General features: G+C 46.2%; 1 protein-coding gene across 1 annotated transcript in view; it reads left to right on the top strand.

The window, feature by feature from the left end:
- The window catches only part of LOC144893061 (NFX1-type zinc finger-containing protein 1-like), a 49,586-nt gene that overhangs the window by 718 nt on the left and 23,510 nt on the right, over positions 1-25,358 (top strand). The window contains exons 3-4 of the mRNA XM_078782683.1: positions 7,494-7,647; positions 12,615-12,790. Of these exons, the coding sequence (XP_078638809.1) occupies positions 7,494-7,647; positions 12,615-12,790 (330 nt within the window). The remainder of the gene's footprint in view (positions 1-7,493; positions 7,648-12,614; positions 12,791-25,358) is intronic.

The raw sequence follows: 25,358 nt of genomic DNA, 5'->3' as shown, positions 1-25,358 counted from the left end.
CCCTCGCCAGAGGAGAGGGTATTGCATTTGAGTCCGTTTGTTTGTTTGTTACTTGCCGGAAGAGATTCCGGCAAGTATGTTGGTTGGTTGGTTTGTCTGTCTGTCTGTTTGTCTGTCTATCTGTTTGTGCGCAGTACTACATCTACACCATTGCACATAGAATCGCCATACTTCACACACATATTTGTCTTGCCCTGGAATAGACTTTCCCCAATTTTTAACTCTCGGCCCAAGGCCTCCATTATATAAAAAAAATATATATAAATATATATTTTTATAGCACAATTTCTTGAGCCTCCATTATGATGTCATAATTCGATAATTCGACAAGTACAAAACTTCATCCAATCAAGATGCAATTTCTTGAGCGCCATGTTGGCATGAACTGGTGGAGAGAAAAAATAACGATGACGTCATCGGTCACGTGGTTCGGCCGCCATCTTGGAAAAACCGAAAAACTTTGCACCTCTATATCTCCGAAAGTGCTGAATAGAAAAAATTGAGACATGGCTCATTGTAAAGAACTCTCCATGGGGAATAAAATATGTTAATGATGATGTCATAGGTTCCTCCATTATGACGTCATAATTCGACAAGTACAAAACTTCATCCGATGAAGATGAAATTTCTTGAGCGCCATGTCGGCATAAACTGGTGGAGAAAAAAAAACAAAATGATGACGTCATCGGTCACGTGGTTCGGCCGCCATCTTGGAAAAACAGAAAAACTTTGCACCTCTATATCTCCTAAAGTGCTGAATATAAAAAATTGAAACATGGCTCATTGTAAAGAACTCTCCATGGGGAATAAAATATGTTGATGATGATGTCATAGGTGCCTCCATTATGATGTCATAATTCGACAAGTACAAAACTTCATCCGATGAAGATGAAATTTCTTGAGCATAATCGAGGAATAAATTAGTTTAGAAAACAAATAATGATGACGTCATCAGTCACGTGGTTCGGCCGCCATATTTGTTTTAACACAAAAGTCTGAAAAACCACTTGTAATACATCCTGGCGAGGGTTTGCAATCTCTGATTGCTCTTTTTCTTGTTCAGTATGTCTTAGACAACATGCTAAAACACTAGGAAGAAATTACAGACCAATTAATTTTCACCATCAGTGTCCCAGAGTCCGAATGCATGTTACCCTTATTCACATGTGTTTTGTTGTACATAAACATGTGCAAAACTGCAGTTTTTTTAGGACATGGCACCTACTAATTGTCATGTCACACCTTAATGGTAAGTCCGATTTGGACATATGTGCTATCAAAATGTGCGCAAGACACCAAAGACAAAAAGTCATGAGAGGAGAATTCGAAATACATAGCGGTTGTGAAGGAATTGCAAAACATGTCGAGGGGCTGCCCCCTCCCCCCCCCCCACCCCCTTTCCCCAGTGCAGTTAGGGTTAAGATATAGACATTTACCTTAACTCTGTAGAAAATGTTTCAAAATTATTTCAAATACAGTAAACCCTCAAATATCTCGGTTTCTACCAATTGCTGGCAACGTATTGTTGCGGATCTCCTCGTCGGCCTTTCCCCTTACCAAGGGGGGGTTAGTCCCCTTGTCTTTTACTAGCCGACGGGATCCGGGGCTATGACGTTCCTTCCGGACGGCGTTGAATAGGGTGGTAGGCCGAATTCCTATTACCTAAGTACCAACGCCGCCCAGGAAGCAAGGAAATAAACCCAGCCCGAATCACGGTTATAGGTGGAAATGCCGAGCGATAGCGAACCGTGACCCAGGCCGTTAACAAGGACTAAACCCGATCTGAGCGGTTCCGAATCGTGCCACGCTTACCCAATGGAGGAAAACACTGATACGGTCGAATCAGGAAAGACAGGAAGAACAGATTGGTTTATTCACAATTTGTACAGGAACGAGAAGAAGAACACACAGTGCAGCTTAATACAGTCTTAACTTATCCCAGGACACGGGCCCGTTTCACACTCAGACACTCACACGGGGATTGCAGATGGTCAGGGTGATGGTCCAGGGATGATGGCGTCCATGCAGTTTGCTCCGGTCCCCGACTCGCACCGCGAAGAAGTCAGTCAGGGCGGCAGAAGCTCCCCGCGGGTCGTTGACGCAGATCGGACAATTACGGGGTTAAATGCGGGGCGAAAGGTAAGGCTGGCTGGGCGGTTACTTGCGACCACGGTCGCGTACGTAATAGATGAACCGGACTTGGTGGTTATACTTGCGGTCACGGCCGCGTACGTAATAGGAGAACCCGCGCTACATGCGCTCCCAATACAGTTCAATGGCAAAGCGCCTCTCCCGCAGAAGTCCTTTTAGCACCGTCCTCATACAAAGCGCATATCCTCTGCAAGTTCTCTTTCAACAAATCCTTTACCTTGCGCAAGCCCAAACATGCGAGTCCTCGACAGTCCTTTCACAAAGCCCTCTCCCAACGAGTCCTCCTAAGGGCTTTGTGCGCGCGCTTATATAGCCTTTTCAGCGAACCTTCCAGCACTTGCTAGATGCGCCATTACCACGCCCTTACCACGCCCCTCAAGCCATGCCCCCCGAGCCCTGGTTGGTTGTTGGCTTTCCCGTCACCACCTTCTGACATGCTGCTTGATGCGGCCACACCTCTTCCTCGTGCTCCTCCCCCTTTCCAGGCCTACCTCATGGCATTTGACTGGTTTCGAGCGAAACCAAGGGCAGCGAACGCTGCTGGCAAACGAGGTGGATGAGCCGAATCAGGGCGCAGGATGAATGCTGCCCAACGAGGTAGATTTGGAGGGTGGAGGCAAAATGAACGGGACCTAAGCTTATTTCTTTTACACAACGCAGGTATCACTAGTGGAAATGGCCTTATCCTCACACATACTATGACATAACTAATGTTCTAAGGGGCCTACGTGTTGCTTGTGGACTAACTAGGGGGCAAACCTTTAACCTTTAATGATCAATATGTACACTCTCAAAACCGCAACAGTATGTTCCGATTTCGTTATCTCAGGATTTCATTTCGACCAATCACGCTTTTTGAGCTGAGATGAGTCATCATTTGTGTCCATCCCGTGCATGTATGATTACCTCGCTCCCATTGCGAGTCTTTTGTTGTCTCTTGTGCATCGTTTTTAATGGCAACAAAACGTAAAGCGATGGACAGAGTTAATTGTAGAAAAAGGCAGAGAAAGGTGATGAAATTGAGCAAAAAGATTGACTTGTTAGATTGTGAGTTGAAAGTGTGGCATCAGTGTGCCGCCATTACAGGATCAACTAGAACGGCACTCAGTGGAGAGCATACCTCCACCTGGTTGGCCATTTCACTCAATGGTGAAGAATCACTTAAATAATTAAATAATTATCATATCCGAATCCATATTCATATCTTCACCAAAATCGAATCTGTTCTTCCTTGTCACACACACAACCTGTCCACCAAGTTTCATCCAAATCCATCCATAACTTTTTGAGATATCCTATCTATAGTTTTTGTCCATATCTCCCAATGGTGAAGAATCACTTTAAAATATAAATAATTATCATATCCGAATCCATATTCAGATCTTCATCAAAATCGATTCGAATCGTCCTTGTCAGACACCCAACCGGTCCACCAAGTTTCGTCCAAATCCGTCCACAACTTTTTGAGATATCCTGCTATGTATCGTTTTTGGCCCGATCTCCCAATGGAGAAGAATCACTTAAAAAATTATTGTAGCCAGATCCGAATCCGGATCTTCACCAAAATCTAATCATTCGTCCTTGTCACATACGCTACATCTCTGTCAAACTTCGTCTGACTCCGTCCACACCTTTTTTAGATATTTTGTTCACAAACAAACAAACAAACGGACGAACAGGACAGGGGTGAAAACATAACCGCCATCCACCTTTGGTGGTGGAGGTAATGAGTCTACTGTGCGGTTTATCCATAAAAGTGACTCCAATATCTGTTCAAGTGTTTCCGCCACTGCTCCGCAAAGCGCAAACGTCTCATTCCAGTCTCGTAATCCTTGTGTTGAAAGAATGGAAAAAGCGCTTAATATTTGGATCGAGGACCAAACCCAGAAAAACGTGTCTTTGAGTGGACCCGTGATACGGGAGAAGGCATTAAGGATTTACCAACGTTTCAACGAGATAGCCAAAGGCTCAAGTTCAACCACAGCTACCCACACGTTCCACACCAGCAAGGGCTGGTTTGAGGGAAAAAAAAGAAAAAAGGTCTCCATCACGTAAAATTAGTTGGGGAAGCAGCATCGGCTGACCATGATGCTGTGAAAAATTATCCACTGCAGCTCGTGGAACTAATCGAGGCGAAGGGATTCATGCAGGACCAGGTTTTTAGCGCTGATGAGATGGTATTATTTTGGAGGAGGATGCTGTCTCGTACCTTCCTGTCCAAGGAGGAAAAATCTGCACCGGGGTTCAAGGTGGCCAAGCATCAACGTCCCCTTCTCCTTTGTGGCAATGCTGCAGGTGACTTCGTCACAAAGCCGATGCTGCTCTTCCAATCCCTGAATCCCCACGCCCTCAAAAGGAAGAACAAGCATCAACTCCCGGTATTCTGGCGTGCAAACAGGAGAGCGTGGGTTACTGCCGCAATGTTCACCAATTGGCTAAAGAACTCCTTCGTCCATGAGGTGGAAATCGCCCTGGCGATGAAGAACCTTGCATTCAAGGTTTTACTTATCTTGGACAGTGTGCCAGGTCATCCAGAAAGCCTGCCGCTTGCACACTCCAACATGAAGTCTTCTTACCTCCCAACACAACCTTCCTCCTGTAGCCGATGGACCAAGGTTTCATTGCGATGTCCAAGTCATATCACACCCGCCGCACACTCAAGAGGCTGGCTACATGACCATATGGAGAGCGACCCTCTTTTGACTGTCAGTGATTGCTGGAAAAGCTACATCGCTGACGCATTAATATCATTGAGGAATCTCTTAAAGAGGTGAAGCTTATACCATGGAATGCGTGAACCACCTTTGGAGGCCATTTTTCCCCACAGAGCATGGGTTGGCCTTTTTCGGGCACTGTGGTCCCCTTTTTGAAGCAATGTTTTATGGCCGGATGCCCTTCCTGCCACCAACCATCTTGGTTGCCTCTTCCGACACAGGGAATTACCAGTGAACTGGTACTCAATTTTGCCGACCTGAGAAAGATGACAGGCTGAGGCAACCCCCCTGGCGTTAATTCAGCGATCGACCGGGATTCAAACCCAGGATCTTAGGATCCCAAGCCAGCACCCTAACCGCTAAGCCAACACCAGGAATGCGTGTTGGAGAAAAATGTGGAGTGAGGCGGTACACGACCTCAAGGGCCTCCCCTCGGTTGACAAAGAAGTCCGTCCAGAGAATTGTGAGGGTGACACGCAATGCTGGAGGAAAGAGCTTTGATGACTTCCAAGAGGAAGAGCTGGATCCTGGGTTTGAATCCCGGTCGATCGCTGAATTAACGCCAGGGGGGTTGACTCAGCCTGTCATTCTTCCGAGGACTCCTTGTATCACACCAAGAAGAGTTAACCGAGGAGGATCTCGAGGAATTCATACACTCGACTGAAGATAGTGAAGAGGATGAGGCGGTGATGGTGCCAGAACCTCTAATGACCAAGATGCTCACCGAGTTGTTACAAATGAGCAAGGCCACGGTTTGTGCGATCGATCCATTCATGGAGAAAAGAATTAAATGTAAAAGGGTGTTCGAGGCTGCTTGCTATGCTGCCTTGTAAAGAAACTTACAGGAACCTGCAAGCTAAAGCAAAGCAATCGACCGTAACGAGATTTTTTTACAAGGATCGATAGCACCACCACCACCACGCCAACCACCAGCAGTGCTTCAACCAGCTCCCAATGATCCAACAGCCATTGCAAGTTTTACATCCACATTTGTCTCACCTCCCCTCTTCCCCCTAACCGCTTCCCTCCCCCTAGCAGCATCGTAATCACATCCCGAGCTTTAGTTTTCTATTTACGACAGAGTTGTACGTTATCTTTTTACCCTCACCTATCTGAGTTTTGTAAAAATGAACTGGCTGTTTTCAAATAAAGTTAAAAGGTAAAAGTCTTGTGTTTTTGTTTATTTTACACCGTTTTTATTTTATTTACATGTTTATTTCAATGTTAGCATGCTTTATATATATTTTACATGTTTATTTCCATTGCAATGTGTTTATTTCTGGCTGCCATCCACCTTCATCAATATTTTCTCGAAGTCCAGGAACTGAACCCCTCTTTCCCATTGGCCCTTAGTTTCCACGATTGCAGTTTGAACTATCGTGGCATTTTCCAGGAACCCGCGATATTTGAGGGTTTTCTGTAGAAGATGTGCAGTTATGTGCAGCTGTTAGCTTTGGTCAACTACAGGGTGCCAAGAAAAACCAAATCCATAAAAAAATCCACAATACATTCATTTTTCTGAATAACGTAAAACTTCAGGAATATGTGCTACATTTCTTGTGACAGTTGTACCAAGTATCAGAACCGTAATTTGTAAGACTTTAGTTTTACATTCAGTTGATCACATGCTCAAAATGTCCCCCTCTGCTCTGAATACAGCGGGCGATGTAATTGATTACGCACTGACATTCGGGAAGCAGGAATGACCTAACTTTCTCTGTGATTGCTTGTTTCAGCTCAAAGATGCTTCTGGGGTTGTCCTTGTATCATTGTCTTTGAGATATCCCCAAAGATAAAATTCTCGTGGGTTCACATCAGGGGCATGTGGAGACCACTTGACGCTGAAGCGTCGGCCAATCACTCTCTCGCCGAAGCAGCTTGATACCCACTCATGGGACTCATTTGACGTCCCTCCTGTTGAAACCATTGTTCTTCTCTTCAAAACCTTCTTCTGCGACCAATAGCAGCTCAGAACTCATTCAGCAATGTAATGTAGCGCTTAGAGTTGATGGTCATGACATTACAGGCCTCATCTTCAAACCAGAATGGTCCAATGATGCCATGATTGCTCTTTGCTCACCAGGCCTTGCACTTATCTGAATGTAAGAGTCTCTGCTGAACCTCATCAGGCAGTACTGTGCCCCAGGAGACATTGTTGCTTGAGTCGACTTCACCATTAAGTAAAAAGTGAGCCTTGTTGGAGAACCGAATGTCATTGAGAAAACCACATTCCTCCTCAATTTTAGCCACAAACCACCGAGCCATTTCTATATGCTTGTTTTTGGCTGGGTCAGTGAGTTTGTGTCTGACTTGTATTCTGTATGGATAAGGTGCTAATATGGGTAAGTCGAATAAGGATAAGATAATGGATTATGGATAAGGTGTCGTCATGGAGAATCCTCCTGAAACTTGACACTGTCAGTCAAAGTTCTTGACTGTGGCGTCAGTGACTTTTTTGGACAGTTTTTTTTTCTGATTGTTGGTCCCACTTAATGACCTCAGGAGTTCTCAGCGAAGGGCGTCCAGAATGAGTTGGTTTACGTCCAATGGCTAAGCTTGGATTATCGGTCTTGTTTGTCTATAACTGGTGAATCTCAGCTCACACTTAGTTATTTTCTCATTGTGCAGATGTTCAACACCTGCTGTTTCTTTGACTGGCTGGGCTTAGGTTCCAATTCGTTGTGGCTTATGCCGCCACATGGACTTGACTCAGTCCTGACTTGGTGTGAAGTGGACGATGGACATGATGAATTTCTTCAACGCTCTGAGGGCACTTTTGAAGGTAAGAACAGAATATAAATTTTGTTTTGATTCTTCAGAATAGTCAATAATCCTTGGAGGTAATTATTCCATTGATGAAAAATAATATTTAATACATTGCTTGGGCCAAACTGTTCCCTTATCGTCGAACTAGCTGGAACCCTGTGGTATAAATATAAAAATAAAAGGGAGCCTTTTATTCTTGTGCTGGTTGTAAGAGTTCTAAATTGGGAGGTTCAATATGGAATGTCTTGAGATGTTAACTGCACCTGGACCTTCAACACAAGGAGAAAATAACACGAGTTTTACAACTTATTCATTTATACAAAAATGTGAATGGGTAAACTTATCATGCATGGATTATATGAAGATAATTTTAAGCTTATGAAAGAAGTACAGGCTGTCCACAAAGTCTCTTTTTTTTTGTATACAAGATCGAGGCTCGTGAAAGAGCTAACATTAATCACACAGAAAGACAAACCAACACATAAAACATATAACATGGGGAGCGGTAGACAAGATGGGGAGAGAGGGGGAAGGAAACAAACAACATTTGAGAGCAGGGACATCGAGAGATCTGTTGGAGGGAGAGGGCTTTGGGGGGGGGGGGAAGGCATGGGAAGGGAGGGTGGTGGGAGAGGTATAAAACATATGGACACTGCAAGGACTTCCAGGAAAGAAGTTGGAATTTCAAACAAAGTGGATCTGGGGTGAATTAGCGGGGGTAGAAAAGATCAAGGTTTTGGATGGGGGAAGATAAGAGATGGTGGTGAACAGCTGTTGTAAAGACCTGGAGGGAGGAGTGGGATTGAAGGGAGTGTGGGAGTTTGTTCCAGAGGCGGGAGAAAAGAGGAATGAAAGAGTGAAGGTGAGCAGAGAGCCTAGATTTCGGCAGTTTAACCATCAGAGGGTTGCTGGCAGATCTTGTGCGACCTGTAGGAATATTTCGGGGCCAAAGCACAGAGAGAGCTGGGGGAGCAAGGCCAGAGAGGAGTCGGTAGAAGACAAAAAGACCACCTTACCTGCCTGCGGTGAGTGAGTGAAAGGCCCTCGGAGATAGCTTCATCGCGGGAGATTCCAACGATTCTGAAAGCTTTGGTTTCAACAGCGTGAAGCCGAGCGAGGTGTGAGGCAGGAGCACCGGCCCAGAGGGGGGAACAGTATTCCATTGAGCTGAGGATGAAAGCCTTGTATGTGGTGAGGAGCTCAGGTGTGCCAAAGAAAGACTTCGCACGATGGAGGATGCCCAGTCGGCGACTAGCTTTGGAGGCCAGCTTGGAAATGTGGTTTTCCCAAGAAGGATCATGGCAGATAGTGAGACCCAAAAGCTTGAGCGTCAGAACTTCTTGGAGAGGATTGTTGAGAAAGTAGATGGGAGGGTTGTCCAGTCTGTCTTTTCGGAGAGACATAGTAAGAGTGTGAGATTTGTCAGGATTGAAAGACATGTTCCACTTGTTTGACCAGTCTGTGATTTTGTCCAGGTCTTCAGAGAGTGAGGAGGCTGCAGACTGCCGATCTGAGGGAAGAGGAATGGAGCGGCAGAGAGTGGAGTCATCAGCAAAGAGATAGAGAGGATTTTCCAGAGAGTCGGAGAGATCATTGATAAAGACCAGAAAAAGCACAGGGCCCAGAACACTGCCTTGGGGACCTCCAGCCTGAACAGGAAGGGGAGATGAGAGAAATCCATTCAGGGCTACACGGTGACTACGACCAGAGAGGAAGTCCGCAAGCCATGCCTGAAGATTTCCATGGATACCATAGGAGGAGAGTTTGGTGAGCAGAGCTGGGTGCCAGACCGTATCGAAGGCACGTGATATGTCAAAGGAGACAGCTCTGAATTCCTGTTTGGCATTGAGGACCTCCATCCATTGTTGAGACAGCAGAAGTAGCATGTCCAGAGTAGAATGACCTGATTTGAATCCAAATTGATGATCAGAGATCAAGCCATTGGAGAAGAGGAAGGATTTGATATCCGAAGCAATGATGGATTCCATGACTTTGCTGATAATTGGGAGCAGGCTGATTGGTCTGCAGTTGCAATGATCTGTTTTTGCACCTTTTTTGTGTAAAGCAGTAATGTTTGCTGATTTCCAAGCATATGGCAGATGACCTTGAGCAAAAGAGAGGGTGAAAAGAACAGAAAGAGGGTGAGACAGAGCGGCAGAGCAGGATTTTAGGACCCGTTGGCTGATGCCGTCTGGTCCAGTTGCAGAATCAGAGTCGAGGTTTGACAAAAACTTCTCCACCTTGTCAGGAGAGAAGGACACAGTCCAGTCCAGGAGCAGTTGGGTTCGACTGGGTAAGGTGGGTGGGTAAGTCTTGTTATGGTTTTACATTTTTATTTCCGCCAAAGCAAAAGAGAAACAATATTTACCAAAAATTTCTCGAAGTCCTTGGGCTAAAAAAATTCATTGGGAAAAAAATTCACAAGTCGACTTAAAATTTTTGGGTACAAAATGTTTTTAGTAAAAGTTTTAGTCTGATTTGTGATTTTTTTTTTCCTTGTTCTGTTGCATTTACAACGTTCACTTTAATGTCTGCTAATCGATGCACTCTTTGAAATGCCATATAAGGGTGGCAATGTGAAAACACGGGCAGGCAAGAAAAGTCCAATTTTGTCAAATGTTTGTTCTTGGGATGATATTGTTGTGTTCCTCGCGGTTAAAATCTTTACCAAGGAACATATTAACCGAGCAAGCTTTGACTGCGGAAGGCGTTCAGTTCAAATATGGCAGAGTTCATACACGCGGGGAGGGGGGAGGGTGAGGAGGAGGGTGAAGGGGATGGTGAGGGGGATGCTGAAGTACCTTACCTCACGGTTCCGACGGCAGTCCTCGATCCTGTAGGAAATGAAATCAAGCGAACGAAAACCCGAATTCAATGTACAAAAAGAAACGATTTATTATGCGGAACCCGAGAACAATGGACGCGCTGGTAAATAACTATGATTCCTAAATCGGGATCCCGCACACCTCACTTCAACAACAGCACAGGGGAATTAATTAAGCAAAAATAACCGTTGTGTGCGCGTTTGTGTTGGCTTATCTTTGTGCGTCAGGAATCGTCCGGTCTCAGCACATCATCCGAACACAGCTCCGGTTGGCTTGAACCGCTCGGTCATTGGCGCGAACCAGGCCCCGACGCGCCCTTGCTCGCTCGGCCCCGATGAAGGCCTCCCGCGCGAGGCGAACGAGTGCGCAGCCCGCTCCCCAACCGTGCCCTTCCTCACGAACGTGGCACGGAAACCGCGGCTCTTCGTTCTTGGGGCTCTGCCGTTTTATGAACACCCCACACGCATTCTCTCCTCGGTTCGCAACCACATGTCACGTCCAGCACACCGTCGCTCGCCAACTTCCGACACGAAGCGGGGAGAGTCAATGGCAGAGGAATACGCGAGGGCCAAGCGAGAGAGAGTATCCAACAACGACAGAGGAAGAAGAGGGACGTCGATGCTGACAGAGGCAAAATGCGCTTTTAGGGCCCGCTCGAAGGCCTGCCTTTTTTACGATGAAAAAAGGTTTAAAAAATCAAACATTTGAACAGCCTTGGACGTGCACCTTGACCCCATGGCCAAGGCACACCGTCTATCAAGGCTGTCCCAATAACAATACACATGCACCTCAACCCCAAGGCTGAAGCACATGGTCATTCAAACACATGCATCCTGACCCCGAAGGGCCACAATGCATGGTCATACAATTGGACCACTCCTCTCAATAGGAGTGAGTCCACTGACAAGGCATTACTCCTGTCAAGTAACCAACACAGTATTTCTCTTGTGAGGCAAAATGCTCTTATGAGGCCAGAGCTAAGGCCTGCCTTTTTTACGATGAAAAAAAGGTAAAAAATCAAACATTTGAACAGCCTTGGACGTGCACCTTGACCCCATGGCCAAGGCACACCGTCTATCAAGGCTGTCCCAATAACATTACACATGCACCTCAACCCCAAGGCTTTTTTTAGGCCAAAGCTAAAGCCTGCCTTTTATACGTGAAAAAAGGTTTAAAAAAATCAAACATTTGAACAGCCTTGGACGTGCACCTTGACCCCATGGCCAAGGCACAACGTCAACAAGGCTGTCCCAATAACATTACACATGTGCCTCAACCCCAAGGCTGAAGCACATGGTCATTCAAACACATGCATCCTGACCCCGAAGGGCCACAATGCATGGTCATACCATTGGACCACTCCTCTCCATAGGAGTGAGTCCCCATGATCCACTGACAAGGCATTACTCCTGTCAGGTAACCAACGCAGTATTTCTCCTGCGAGGCAAAATGCGACCGCTCGCTATGGATCCAGCATCAGAAGGGCCAAAATGTCGGCTTATCTCCACTGTTATCAAAACCTTTCGGCCAATCAGCTTGCTCCTCCTGGTGGTGGGTGTGGCCTCAGCCTGCCTGACCGATGTTCCATCGCCATGGTGGCGTATTGCGCGGCCGCTTGGGGTTTATTCTTCCTGTCAGTTTTATTGTGGCGGAGGGGAATTAATTAATGTGTGCCGCTAAGGGCCTAGCTAAGTGTCTATGGTGCGGTGCCAAAAGGGACAAAGGGATAGCGACAGGGGGGGATGACATACAAGGGAATTTTACCCAAAATCCCTGAACTAATTAGCATGCCCCGCCCCCTTGTAACAGGGACAAATATCCAACTTATCCGACATCCGGGCTACAGGTCCCTGACTAACTGTACATCGAGATGGTTAGTGATTATAGATCTGTACAATCCTTACCCAAGCTTCTGTTATTAAAATGCAGCATGTGTTGATATTATAATGATGTTTGCCTCAGATTTCTACGATACTGTGGGAATGTGGACCTTTTTAGAGTGGGGGAGGGTGGGGTGGATCTGATGGGAATATTTGCTAATGTGGAGATTGGGCAAAATATTGTTCTCATGTATCAATCAAAACATGTTTTACTAACAAAGTATAATGTATTTTGATAGCTTAGGTGCACTGAACAACTTTGTTTTTATAATAAGCAGCGATCCCCTTGCTGGAGATTCCAAGAAGCTTTCCTGATCTACACAACGAGACTGTGCAAGTGCTTGATGAAGAAGAGGTGCTGCAAAATGAAGAAACGGCAGATCACTATTTTGAGGACAGCATTGCCAAGCTGCAAGATTTTTCAGAAATACCCGGTACTTGCTATCAACAAGTGGTAAGGAGGAAGAGAGACATTAAAACATTTTTTTTAAACTGTACAGAATTCCCTCAGTTTCAGCTTCTTCTTTGTCTCCACAAATGTCATATTTATCCTCGCCAGAGGAGAGGGTATTGCATTTGAGTCGGTTTTTTTTTTTTTTTAATTGTTTGTCTGTTTGTTTGTTTGTCCGCACAGAATAAATATGATTTTCTTTCCAACTGTTGGTCCGATTGACAGGAAATTTTCACCATATGTGCACCTCCACCTCTATAATATTAATGATAATTATGACGTCATAGGTCATCTGGTACGGGCACCTTCTTGGAAAAACCGAAAAACTTTGCACCTCTATCGCCGAAAGCGCTGCATTGAAAAAATTTAGACGTGGCTCATTGTAAAGAAGTCTCCATGGGGAATAAAATATGTTAATGATGATGTCATAGGTGCCGCCATTATGACGTCATAATTAGACAAGTACAGAACTTCATCCGATTAGATGAAATTTCTTGAGCGTCATGTAGGCATAAATTGGTGGAGAAAAAAATAATTAATGATGATGTTATCTGTCACATGGTTTGGCCACCATCTTTGAAAAAACCGAAAAAAATTGTACCTCTATACAGTCATACCCCGTTTTACGCCATTTCGACCTACGTCAAATCCGACTTTACGCCACTCTTCTAGAGTAAATTTCAGTTCAGCGAACGTCATTATGTGCGACTTTACGTCACTCCTACGGATGTGGAAAAAAAAATTTTTCCTTAAAAATATATTTAAAATAAATAAAATAGTACATAAATTAACAATAAAATAAGCTAAAAAACAATTTAAAATACAATAAAAAGCACATTAAAAATATATTAAAATGTACGTACAGTATACTGTACATACGCGCAGCTGCTGGTTCTCATTCAAAACAGAGGTGACGTACAGTATTCCTTTACTGTGTCTGTGTTAGCCATGGGTCCTAAGAAGGATAATGCTCGTGTTTCCAAGCGTAATGTGGTTACGATGGAAGATAAGTTAAATCTGATTAAAAGGTATGAAAAAGGTGAAAAAGTGTCGGTGATAGCGCATCGACCTTATCGCGAATCGGAACCGCAATGCGTCATGGGATCGGAAAGGGCCAATAGCAAGTGTACAGCCAATATAAGTCAAGACTTACTCTCAAGTGCCTTGTTGGTATTACACCTCGCGGAACAATTTCATACATTTCCAAACCTACAGGAGGAAAAACGTCGGACAAAAAAATTGTAAAGATGACGAACATTGTAGACAAGTTCCAGCCTGGCGATATTTATATGGCTGATCGAGGTTTCAACATTCAGGAACTGTTCTTGCATAAGCAGGTTGTTTCTCTTCTCCAATGGGAACCCCCCTTTCCCTCATTTTTTTTTTTTTTTTTTTTTTTTTTTTTTGTATACAAGATCGAGGCTCGTGAAAGAGCGAACATTAATCACACAGAAAGACAAACCGACACATAAAACATATAACATCGGGAGCGGTAGACAGGATGGGGAGAGAGGGGGAAGGACACAAACAACATTTGAGAGCAGGGACCGAGAGACATGGAGACATCGAGAGATCTGAGAGAGGGCGAGGGCTTTGGGGGGGGGGGCATGGGAAGGGGGCGGTGGGAGAGGTATAAAACATATGGACACTGCCAGGACTTCCAGGAAAGAAGTTGGAATTTCAAACAAGGTGGATCTGGGGTGAATTAGCGGGGGTAGAAAAGATCAAGGTTTTGGATGGGGGAAGATAAGAGATGGTGGTGAACAGCTGTTTTAAAGACCTGGAGGGAGGAGTGGGATTGAAGGGAGTGAGGGAGTTTGTTCCAGAGGCGGGAGAAAAGAGGAATGAAAGAGTGAAGGTGAGCAGAGAGCCGAGATTTCGGCAGTTTAACCATCAGAGGGTTGCTGGCAGATCTTGTGCGACCTGTAGGAATATTTGGGGGACAGAGCACAGAGAGAGCTGGGGGTGCAAGGCCGGAGAGGAGTCGGTAGAAGACAGAAAGACCACCTACCTGCCTGCGGTGAGTGAGTGAAAGGCCCTCAGAGATAGCTTCATCGCGGGAGATTCCAATAATTCTGAAAGCTTTGGTTTCAACAGCGTGAAGCCGAGCTAGGTGTGAGGCAGGAGCACCGGCCCATAGGGGAGGACAGTATTCCATTGAGCTGCGGATGAAAGCCTTGTATGTGGTGAGGAGCTCAGGTGTGCCGAGGAAGGACTTCGCACGACGGAGGATGCCCAGTCGGCGACTGGCTTTGGAGGCCAGCTTGGAAATGTGGTTTTCCCAAGAAAGATCATGGCAGATAGTGAGACCCATATTTCTTTAAATCGCTGGATTTTAATGCCAAAAAACGCTGAATTTCTTTCACATTAGCCATCTTCCTTTCCGTAAAGACAGCGTCGATCGTAGACAGACGCTTCCTCTTCTGGGTTCGTGTTTACCTTTGCCCCCTTTTCGATCCCATCATGCTTTGCGGTGGAGCGCCCTCTGTTGATATTTACCGATTCGCGATAAGGTCGTAGGGCTGCCACGGTCGACGGTATCAACCATCATTCATGATAGGGAACGTATTCTCGCATACGTCACTGAAAAAGCGCCGCCGGCTAAGACTGCTAAAATGTGTGTTTGTGTTCAGAAGAGACGCCATGTTTAAGGTGAATAACATAATCTTATTAATTTTATTTATTATTCTTTACAAATTCATTTATTTATGTTTTTAGTGTTCTTTAAGGTTTAGCGATAGTTATATACTTTCGCGAGTTATTTACTCTAGTTTTATGGTGTTTGTCTTAATTTTAAGGCTTTTTTTTTTTCTTTTTCTTTTTTGTATACAAGATCGAGGCTCGTGAAAGAGCGAAAAGGCATTACGCCCAGTTTACGTCAAAAACCGAGTTACGTCACGGCTTATGGAACCAATTAATGACATAGGCCGGGGTATTACTGTATCTCCAAAAGCGCTGAAAAGTAAAAGCGCTGCATCAAAAAAATTGAGACATGGCTCCTAGCATGGCTCCTCGAGACATGGCTCCAAGAAAACCATGAAACCTAGCGGCCCCACACTTTGCATACGTACACCTGGACCTCCAGCAGATTGCAGTGATGAAAACTGGTTGTTTGGGTGTGTTATAACACTCTTTTTGAAGATTATTAATGAGGTGCTCATAAGAAAAAGCCCCAAAAAGGCTTACCAATATGGCAGCCCGCCATCTTGGTCAGTCCACTGCACCTCGCTGGGTTCTTAAGCCACCATTTTGTTTCGGCCTACTCAAACGTGCCTTGCCTTGGAAACACGATCGATTGTCATTTCATAATTGAAGCATATCATCAAAATCTGGATTCTGATATGAGGATTGGATGGATGCTGTAGATTAAATAAATGTCCAAATATGGAGTGAAATCTGACAATTTCCATATCTAGCGATTGGTGAATGCTATTCAGGCTACATTTGCAAGCCATGGCGTTACAGAAGACAAAGCTCCCTTTTTGTTTTTATGCAGGCTGCTTTAACAACCTATGGCATTACAGTATACAAAGCTCACATTTTTGTGCAATATACGTTCATTGTATTAATAGATAGTTATATTAATGTACCTCCAAAAATATGCTTATGAAAAAAAAAAAAATCAAACGTCGTGTTTGGAACAAATCAAACGTGCACCATGTCAAACTATTTCATTGCAAATATAAAGTCGACATTTTGTCTTCTCTCAGTGGTTTCCACATTTCGCTGATTTCCTGCTTCATTTTCACATTTATAGAAGACTAGCGGAAAGTACCCGGCGTTGCCCGGGTTCTTTTTGAATGAATTTACTACTATAATTCAGCTTTTACTCGCGTACATAGAAGATTGACTACTATAATTCAGCTCAGCTTTTAATTGCGAAATGGGCCCAGCCCAGCCGAGGCGGCCTTGGCCGGCCTCGCCACCTAGCCGATAACCTTCCCGGGGCCCGTCCCGACATTTTTAGTTCTTTTTGAATGAATTTACCACAATAATTCAGCTTTTACTTGCGGCCGTAGAAGATCGACTACTGTAATGCAGCTCAGCTTTTAATTGTGAAATGGGCCCAGCCTGGCCGAAGCGGCCTCGACCTGCCTCACAACCTAGCCTATAACCTTCCCAGGGCCCGTCCCGACATTTTTAGATCTTTTTGAATGAATTTACTACTATAATTCAGCTTTTACTCACAGCCGTAGAAGATTGACTACTATAATTCAGCTCAGCTTTTAATTGCGAAATGGGCCCAGCCCGGCCGAGGCGGCCTCGACCGGCCTCGCCACCTAGCCTATAACCTTCCCGGGGCCCGTACCGACATGTTTTGTTTCAGAGGTTTCCTTCTATCTTTCACCATTCAGGAGATTAGCATGTGCAGACAAACAAACAAACAAACAAACAAAAACTTTCTTTTATATATATACAGTCACGTGAAAAAGTAAGTACACCCCATGTAAAGTTTTGACTTTTTCAACATATTTCAACATACAGCTATTTGATCTTCATTTCAACAATATTGATAGATAAAGGTGATATAATATAACAAATATCATGAAACATTTACATTTTGTAGTCCATTGTATAATTTAAATAAACATAAATGCAAATTTCGCATGTGGAAAAAGTAAGTACACCCCGACATTTATCACTACTTCAAATACCTAAAATTAGAATCAGGTGCACCAGCTTAGGTGCAAATGATTAGAATATTGTTAGAGAGGATCTTGGAGGAACCTGTCTTATTTAAACCTCAGACATTTACTTTGGTTTGCTCTTTGTTGTTGAAGTGTGCGGCGTCACCATGCTTAGATCAAAAGAGCTCTCTGAGGCCTTCAGAAAGAAGGTTATAGATGCTGTGGAGGAATATATTATTTATATATTCTCCCCTCTTGTTCAAAATGTATTTTCCTCTTGAGAAAAGGCTGGGAACATTCTTAGTTCGGAGGGGTCACGAAGGAGTGACCTAAAGAAAGATAAAGGTGTTTTATTATCCCAAACTGATAATAGCTGTCTAAGATGTGTCTCAGAGTGCTCCAAGAGAAGAACCAGAGTGTCTCTGTATGAGCCGTACGGAGCCTCGAATACCTTACCTTATAAGGAGTGAACATTGATATTAAAAGGTAAAGTGGGACTTCGAAACACAGTGCTGCGCTGGACCGAGGACCGAAGGAGGGAAGATTGGGCCATGCTCTGACCGGCTGAACGAGACTTCGTCGAGTTTAGTTAGTTCATAAATTATTCATAAATTGAATCAGTTCGTTAATTCCCTACCCCCTTTTGAGTTTAATAAATCTATTAAAAGAACAAAGTGGAGTCTTCCTTTTATAGAAGAATAGCAACTATTCCACAGATGCCTACAAGTCTGGGAAGGGATTTAAAAAGATCTTCAAACAATTTGAAATCAATCATTCGACTGTCCAGAAGATCATCTACAAGTGGAGAAGTTTCCAAACAACTGCCAACTTGTTCAGGCCAGGCTGCCCCAGCAACTTCAGCCCGAGAGCAGACCGCAAGATGCTGAAAGAAGTCTCCAAGAACCCCCAGAATGTCATCACGGTACCTACACGTAGCTCTTGCCACTGTTGATGTCAAAGTGCACGAGTCTACCATTAGAAAGAGGCTGCACAAATTTGATCTACATGGGATGTGTGCCAGGAGGAAACCTTTGCTGTCCAGAAAGAACATCAGGGCAAGACTAAAGTTTGCCAATGAACACCGAGGCAAAGACCCGCACTTCTGGAACAATGTGCTCTGGACAGATGAGTCAATGGTAGAGCTATTTGGCCACAGTACCAGAAGGCATGTTTGGCGAAAACCAAAGACAGCATTTGACCACAATAACCTGATACCAACTGTAAAGCATGGTGGTGGAAATATTATGGTTTGGGGCAGCTTTGCTGCATCAGGGCCTGGGCAGCTCACCATCATAGAATCCAATATGAATTCTTCATTGTACCAGAGGGTGCTTGAGGATAATGTGAGGCCATCTGTCGGAGAAGTTGAAGCTCAACCGAAGGTGGACCTTGCGACATGACAATGACCCTAAACATACCAGTACATCCACCAAGGAATGGCTGAAAAGAAAGAAATGGAGGGTTCTGGAATGGCCAAGTCAAAGCCCGGATCTAAGTCCCATCGAGATGTTGTGGGGGGATTTGAAACGAGCTGTGCATGCAAGAAACCCCTCAAACATCGCACAGCTAAAATAATTCTGCATGGAGGAGTGGGCAAAAAATTATCCCAGTCGATGTCAGAGACTGGTAGACAGTTATAAGAAACGCCTACTTGAGGTTGTTTCTGCCAAAGGGGGCAATACTGCCTATTAGAGCCAAGGAAATCTCATTTCCTTTCACATAGCCCGAAACAAGTGTGTGTCCACCCTCAGGAGAGCCAGGAAACAATATCTCTCCGTTCTCAAGACCGAACTCTCTTATCTGTCTCCCTCTTCCAAATCCTGGTGGCATCTGGTCAAATCTGTTTCTGGTGTTTGTTCCCCCTCCATCCCCTCCCTTACCTCAAACGGCTATACAGCTGACTCTGCACGTGAAAAAGCTGAACGCCTCAACTCTGTGTTTGCCTCTAAATCTTGTGTCCCAAACCCATCCCTCTCTGTACCCACCGTACCCAGTCGTACCCAGCTGCTCCTGGACTCCGTGTCCTTTCCTCCTGACAAGGTGGAAAAGTTTCTGTCAACCCTCGACTCTGATTCTGCAACTGGACCAGACGGCATCAGCCAACGGGTCCTAAAATCCTGCTCTGCCGCTCTGTCTCACCCTCTTTCTGTTCTTTTCACCCTCTCTTTTGCTCAAGGTCATCTGCCATATGCTTGGAAATCAGCAAACATTACTGCTTTACACAAAAAAGGTGCAAAAACAGATCATTGCAACTGCAGACCAATCAGCCTGCTCCCAATTATCAGCAAAGTCATGGAATCCATCATTGCTTCGGATATCAAATCCTTCCTCTTCTCCAATGGCTTGATCTCCGATCATCAATTTGGATTCAGACCAGGTCATTCTACTCTGGACATGCTACTTCTGCTGTCTCAACAATGGATGGAGGTCCTCAATGCCAAACAGGAAATTAGAGCTGTCTCCCTCGACATATCACGTGCCTTCGATACGGTCTGGCACCCCGCTCTGCTCACCAAACTCTCCTCCTTTGGTATCCATGGAAATCTCCACGCATGGCTGGCGGACTTCCTCTCTAGTCGTAGTCAGCGTGTGGCCCTGAATGGGTTTCTCTCATCTCCTCTTCCTGTTCAGGCTGGAGTTCCCCAAGGCAGTGTTCTGGGCCCTGTGCTTTTTCTGGTCTTCATCAATGATCTCTCTGACTCTCTTGAAAATCCTCTCTATCTCTTTGCTGATGACTCCACTCTCTGCCGCTCCATTCCTCATCCCTCAGATCGGCAGTCTGCAGCCTCCTCACTCTCTGCAGACCTGGACAAAATCACAGACTGGGCAAACAAGTGGAACATGTCTTTCAATCCTGACAAATCTCACACTCTTACGATGTCTCTCCGAAAAGACCGACTGGACAACCCTCCCATCTACCTTCTGAATAATCCTCTCCAAGAAGTTCTGTCACTCAACCTTTTGGGTCTCACTATCTGCCATGATCTTTCCTCGGAAAACCACATTTCCAAGCTGGCCTCCAAAGGCAGTCGCCGACTGGGTATCCTCCATCATGCGAAGTCCTTCCTTGGCACACCTGAGCTCCTCACCACATACAAGGCTTTCATCCGCAGCTCAATGGAGTACTGCTCTCCCCTCTGGGCTGGTGCTCCTGCCTCACACCTAGCTCGTCTTCACACTGTTGAAACCAAAGCGTTCAGAATCATTGGAATCTCCTGCGATGACGCTATCTCCGAGGGCCTTTCACCTACTCACCGAAGGCAGGTTGGTGGTCTTTCCGTCTTCTACCGACTCCTCTCCGGCCTTGCTCCCCCAGCTCTCTCTGGGCTCTGTCCCCCAAATATTCCTACAGGTCGCACAAGATCTGCCTGCAACCCTCTTATGGTTAAACTGCCAAAATCAAGACTCTCTGCTCACCTTCACTTCTTCATTCCTCTTTTCTCCCGCCTCTGGAACAAACTCCCTCACTCTCTTCAATCCCACTCCTCCCTCCAGGTCTTTAAAACGGCTGTTCACCACCATCTCTTATCTTCCCCAATCCAAAACCTTGATCTTTTCTACCCCCGCTAATTTCACCCCAAATCCACTTTTTTGAGGTGCCGACTTCTTTCCTGGAAGTCCTTGGTGTCCTTGCGTTTTATACCTATCCTGCCTCTCCCCAGGCCCTCTCCATCCCACACATTTCCCGATGTCCCTGCTCTCAAATGTTGTGTTTGTGTGCTTCCTCCCCTTCTCCCCCCATCTTTTCAACCGCTCCCCTTTTTAAATACTTTGTTTGCTTGTTTGTTTGATTTGTTTGTTTGATAAATGTTAGCTCTTTCACGAGCCTCGACTCTGTATACACCAAAAAAAAAAAAGGGTGTACTTACTTTTTCCACATGCGAAATTTGCATTTATGTTTATTTAAATTATACAATGGACGACAAAATGTAAATGTGTCATGATATTGTTGTATTATATCACCTTTATCTATCAATATTGTTGAAATGAAGATCAAATAGCTGCATGTTGAAATATGTTGAAAAAGTCAAAACTTTACATGGGGTGTACTTACTTTTTCACGTGACTGTATATATATATAGATAGATAACGAGGTTCTCGTAAGAAATAAAAAAAACCTTAAAAAGGCTTACCAATATGGCAGCCCGCCATCTTAGTCAGCCCACTGCACCTCGCTGGGTTCTTAAGCTGCCATTTTGTTTTGGCCTACTCAAACGTGCCTTGCCTTCGAAACACGATCAATTATCATTACATAATTGAAGCATATCATCAAAATCTGGATTTGGATATGGGGATTGGATGCTGCAGACTAAATAAATGTCCAAATCTGGAGTGAAATCTGACAAAAATTACCATATCTAGCGATTGGTTAACGCTATTCAGGCTGCTTTTGCAAGCCATGGCATTACAGTAGACAGAGCTCCCGTTTTGTTTTATTCAGGCTGCTTTTGCAAGCCATGGCGTTACATTAGGCAGAGCTCACATTTTTGTGTGTTATACTTTCATTGTATTAACAGATAGTTATATTAATCTACCTACAAAAATATACAGTCACGTGAAAAAGTAAGTACACCCCATGAAAAGTTTTGACTTTTTCAACATATTTCAACATACAGTTATATGATCTTCATTTCAACAATATTGAGAGATAAAGGTGATATAATATAACAAATATCATGAAACATTTACATTTTGTAGTCCATTGTATAATTTAAATAAACATAAATGCAAATTTCGCATGTGGAAAAAGTAAGTACACCCTTGGCTCCAATAGGTGGTATTGCCCCCTTTGGCAGAAACAACCTCAAGTAGGCGTTTCTTATAACTGTCTACCAGTCTCTGACATCGACTGGGAGAAATTTTTGCCCACTCCTCCATGCAGAATTCTTTCAGCTGTGCGATGTTTGAGGGGTTTCTTGCGTGCACAGCTCGTTTCAAATCCCCTTACAACATCTCGATGGGATTTAGATCTGGGCTTTGACTTGGCCATTCCAGAACCCTCCATTTCTTTCTTTTCAGCCATTCCTTGGTGGATTTACTGGTATGTTTAGGGTCATTGTCATGTTGCAAGTTCCACCTTCGGTTGAGCTTCAACTTTTCGACAGATGGCCTCACATTATCCTCAAGCACCCTCTGGTACAATGAAGAATTCATAGTGGATTCTATGATGGTGAGCTGCCCAGGCCCTGATGCAGCAAAGCTGCCCCAAACCATAATATTTCCACCACCATGCTTTACAGTTGGTGTCAGGTTCTTGTGGTCAAATGCTGCCTTTGGTTTTTGCCAAACCTGTCTTCTGGTGCTGTGGCCAAATAGCTCTACCTTTGACTCATCTGTCCAGAGCACATTGTTCCAGAAGTGCTGGTCTTTGCCTGGGTGTTCATTGGCAAACTTTATTCTTGCCCTGATGTTCTTTCTGGACAGCAAAGGTTTCCTCCTGGCACACCTCCCATGTAGATCAAATTTGTGCAGCCTCTTTCTAATGGTAGACTCATTCACTTTGACATCAACAGTGGCAAGGGTTCTTGGAGACTTCTTTCAGCATCTTGCGGCCTACTCTCGGGCTGAACTTGCTGGGGCCGCCTGCCCTGAACAAGTTGGCAGTTGTTTGGAATCTTCTCCACTTGTAGATGATCTTCCGGACAGTCGATTGATTGATTTCAAATTGTTTGGAGATCTTTTTAAATCCCTGCCCAGACTCATAGGCATCTATAACCTTCTTTCTGAAGGCCTCAGAGAGCTCTTTTGATCTCGGCATAGTGACGCCGCACACTTCAACAACAAAGAGCAAACCAAACTAAATGTCTGAGGTTTAAATAAGACAGGTTCCTCCAAGATCCTCTCCAACGATGTTCTAATCATTTGCACCTGAGCTGGTGCACCTGATTCCAATTTTAGGTATTTGAAGTAGTGATAAATGTCGGGGTGTACTTACTTTTTCCACATGTGAAATTTGCATTTATGTTTATTTAAATTATACAATGGACGACAAAATGTAAATGTTTCATGATATTTGTTATATTATATTGTAGCGGTTACCGATGGATGCACACAATTGCCTTGCACCGGCCAGAACACGGCCAGACGCGCCTCTCCCGGGCATGCCCGGACTCACTGTTCCCGGGCACGCCCGAACCTCCCGGGCACGCCCGGTCTCGTCTTTCCCGGGCATGCCCGCTCTCGCCTTTCCAGGGCTCGCCCAGAGCGTCCGGGCATGCCCGCTATCGCCTTTTCAGGGCTCGTCCAGAGCGCCCGGGCACGCCCAGCCTCGACTTGCCAGGCCGCAGCCAAACACGCCCGGGCAGGTCCAGACTCGCCTTTCCAAGGCTCGCCCTTGACACCCGGGCATGCCCGGTATAGCTTTTGCCGGGCAAACTTCCCGACATATATGTGTATATATATTGCTGCCCGAAAAACGGGCTTGTCAGAATACCTGAGCTGTTTTGTTTCAATAAAGCAACTCGGACGAATTCCGTCTTTGGTCGCGTCAATTCTTTCGACTCGCGTTGGAGCGCAGTTCCTTCATTGGTGACCTACCGACATGGATACGGCAGTGACGCTTAAACTGCCTACCTTCTGGGAGGCTCACGTGGCTGTTTGGTTCGCTCAGGCGGACTCTCAGTTCGCCCTGCGAGGCATCACCGCGGACGACACCCGCTTCCACCATGTTGTGGCGGCGCTCGGTTCCGCCACCGCGGCCCGTGCCTTGAGCCTCCTCGAGTACCCGCCGGCTGCTGACAAATACGACGTGCTGAAGACACTCCTCCTCGACGCTTTCGCCCTCTCACCGGCAGCACGCGCACGGCGCCTGCTCGCTCTGCCCGAGCTCGGCGACACGCGCCCGTCCGAGCGCATGGACTATATGCTCTCGTTGCTCGGTGAGCACTCTCCGGATTTTCTGTTCCGCGAGCTGTTCCTTCGCCAGCTGCCTCACCCGGTACGCCTCGCCCTGGCTGGCACGTTGATCACGGATTCCCGCACCCTCGCCAGAGAAGCCGATAAGATCTCCTCGGCGGGCCAGCACATCGGCGCGGTTACCTGGAGCCCGCCGCCGTCCGAGGCGACGCCCACGACGCCCGAGCGCCCTGCGCGGTTGGAGGCCGAACTGCCGGTGCAACTGGCGGCCGCCACGCCGCACCGCCTGCTTCCGACACGACGGCCGGGGCCTCCACCTGACCGGGCGTGGTGTTATTACCATGCCAGGTTCGGACACAAGGCTCGGACGTGCCCGCCCCCGTGCAATTTCGGCAGGTCGGGAAACGGCCGGGCCGGCGTTCATTCCCAGCCATGAGCGCCGGCCACTCGGGCAACTTGCTGTTTATTCGGGACAAAGCGTCTGGGCGGCGTTTCCTGTGTGACACCGGCGCCCAACTGAGCGTCATACCCGCCTCCGAGCAGGACAGGCGGGACGCCGTTTGCGGCCCCTCTTTGGTCGCTGCTAATGGCTCGGCCATACGCACTTTCGGCCCACGCGTCGTCACCCTCTGCTTCGGCAGCCAGCGTTTTCAATGGACTTTTGTGACCGCCTGCGTCCCCATGGCTTTGCTGGGCGCCGACTTCCTCTGCGCGCACGGGCTGCTGGTCGACATCAAACGTCGTCGCCTTGTCAACGCCGAGACCTTCAGCTCCTTGGCGTGCACGATGAGCAGCTCCGCGCCGACCGAACTGGCGTGCGCCCTCCCGGCAGCGAACGAGTTCGCTCGCCTGCTCGCGGAATTCCCGGCCCTCACGCGGCCGACGTTTTCGGCCGTCGCGGTGCGGCACGGGATCGAGCACCACATACCCACTACGGGCCCGCCGGTCTATGCCAGGGCCCGCCGCCTCGACCCGGCCAAGCTCGCCGTGGCGAAGGCCGAGTTCGACGCGTTGGAGCACCTCGGCATCGTGCGGCGCTCCGATAGCGCGTGGGCCTCGCCACTGCACATCGTGCCAAAGCCGGGGGG

This window comes from Myxine glutinosa, chromosome 7 (assembly GCF_964187855.1).
Source record: "Myxine glutinosa chromosome 7, kmMyxGlut1.1, whole genome shotgun sequence".
Lineage (NCBI taxonomy): Eukaryota > Metazoa > Chordata > Myxini > Myxiniformes > Myxinidae > Myxine > Myxine glutinosa.
Note: the sequence above shows the minus strand (reverse complement) of the source record. Positions and strands in the feature narration are given on the sequence as shown.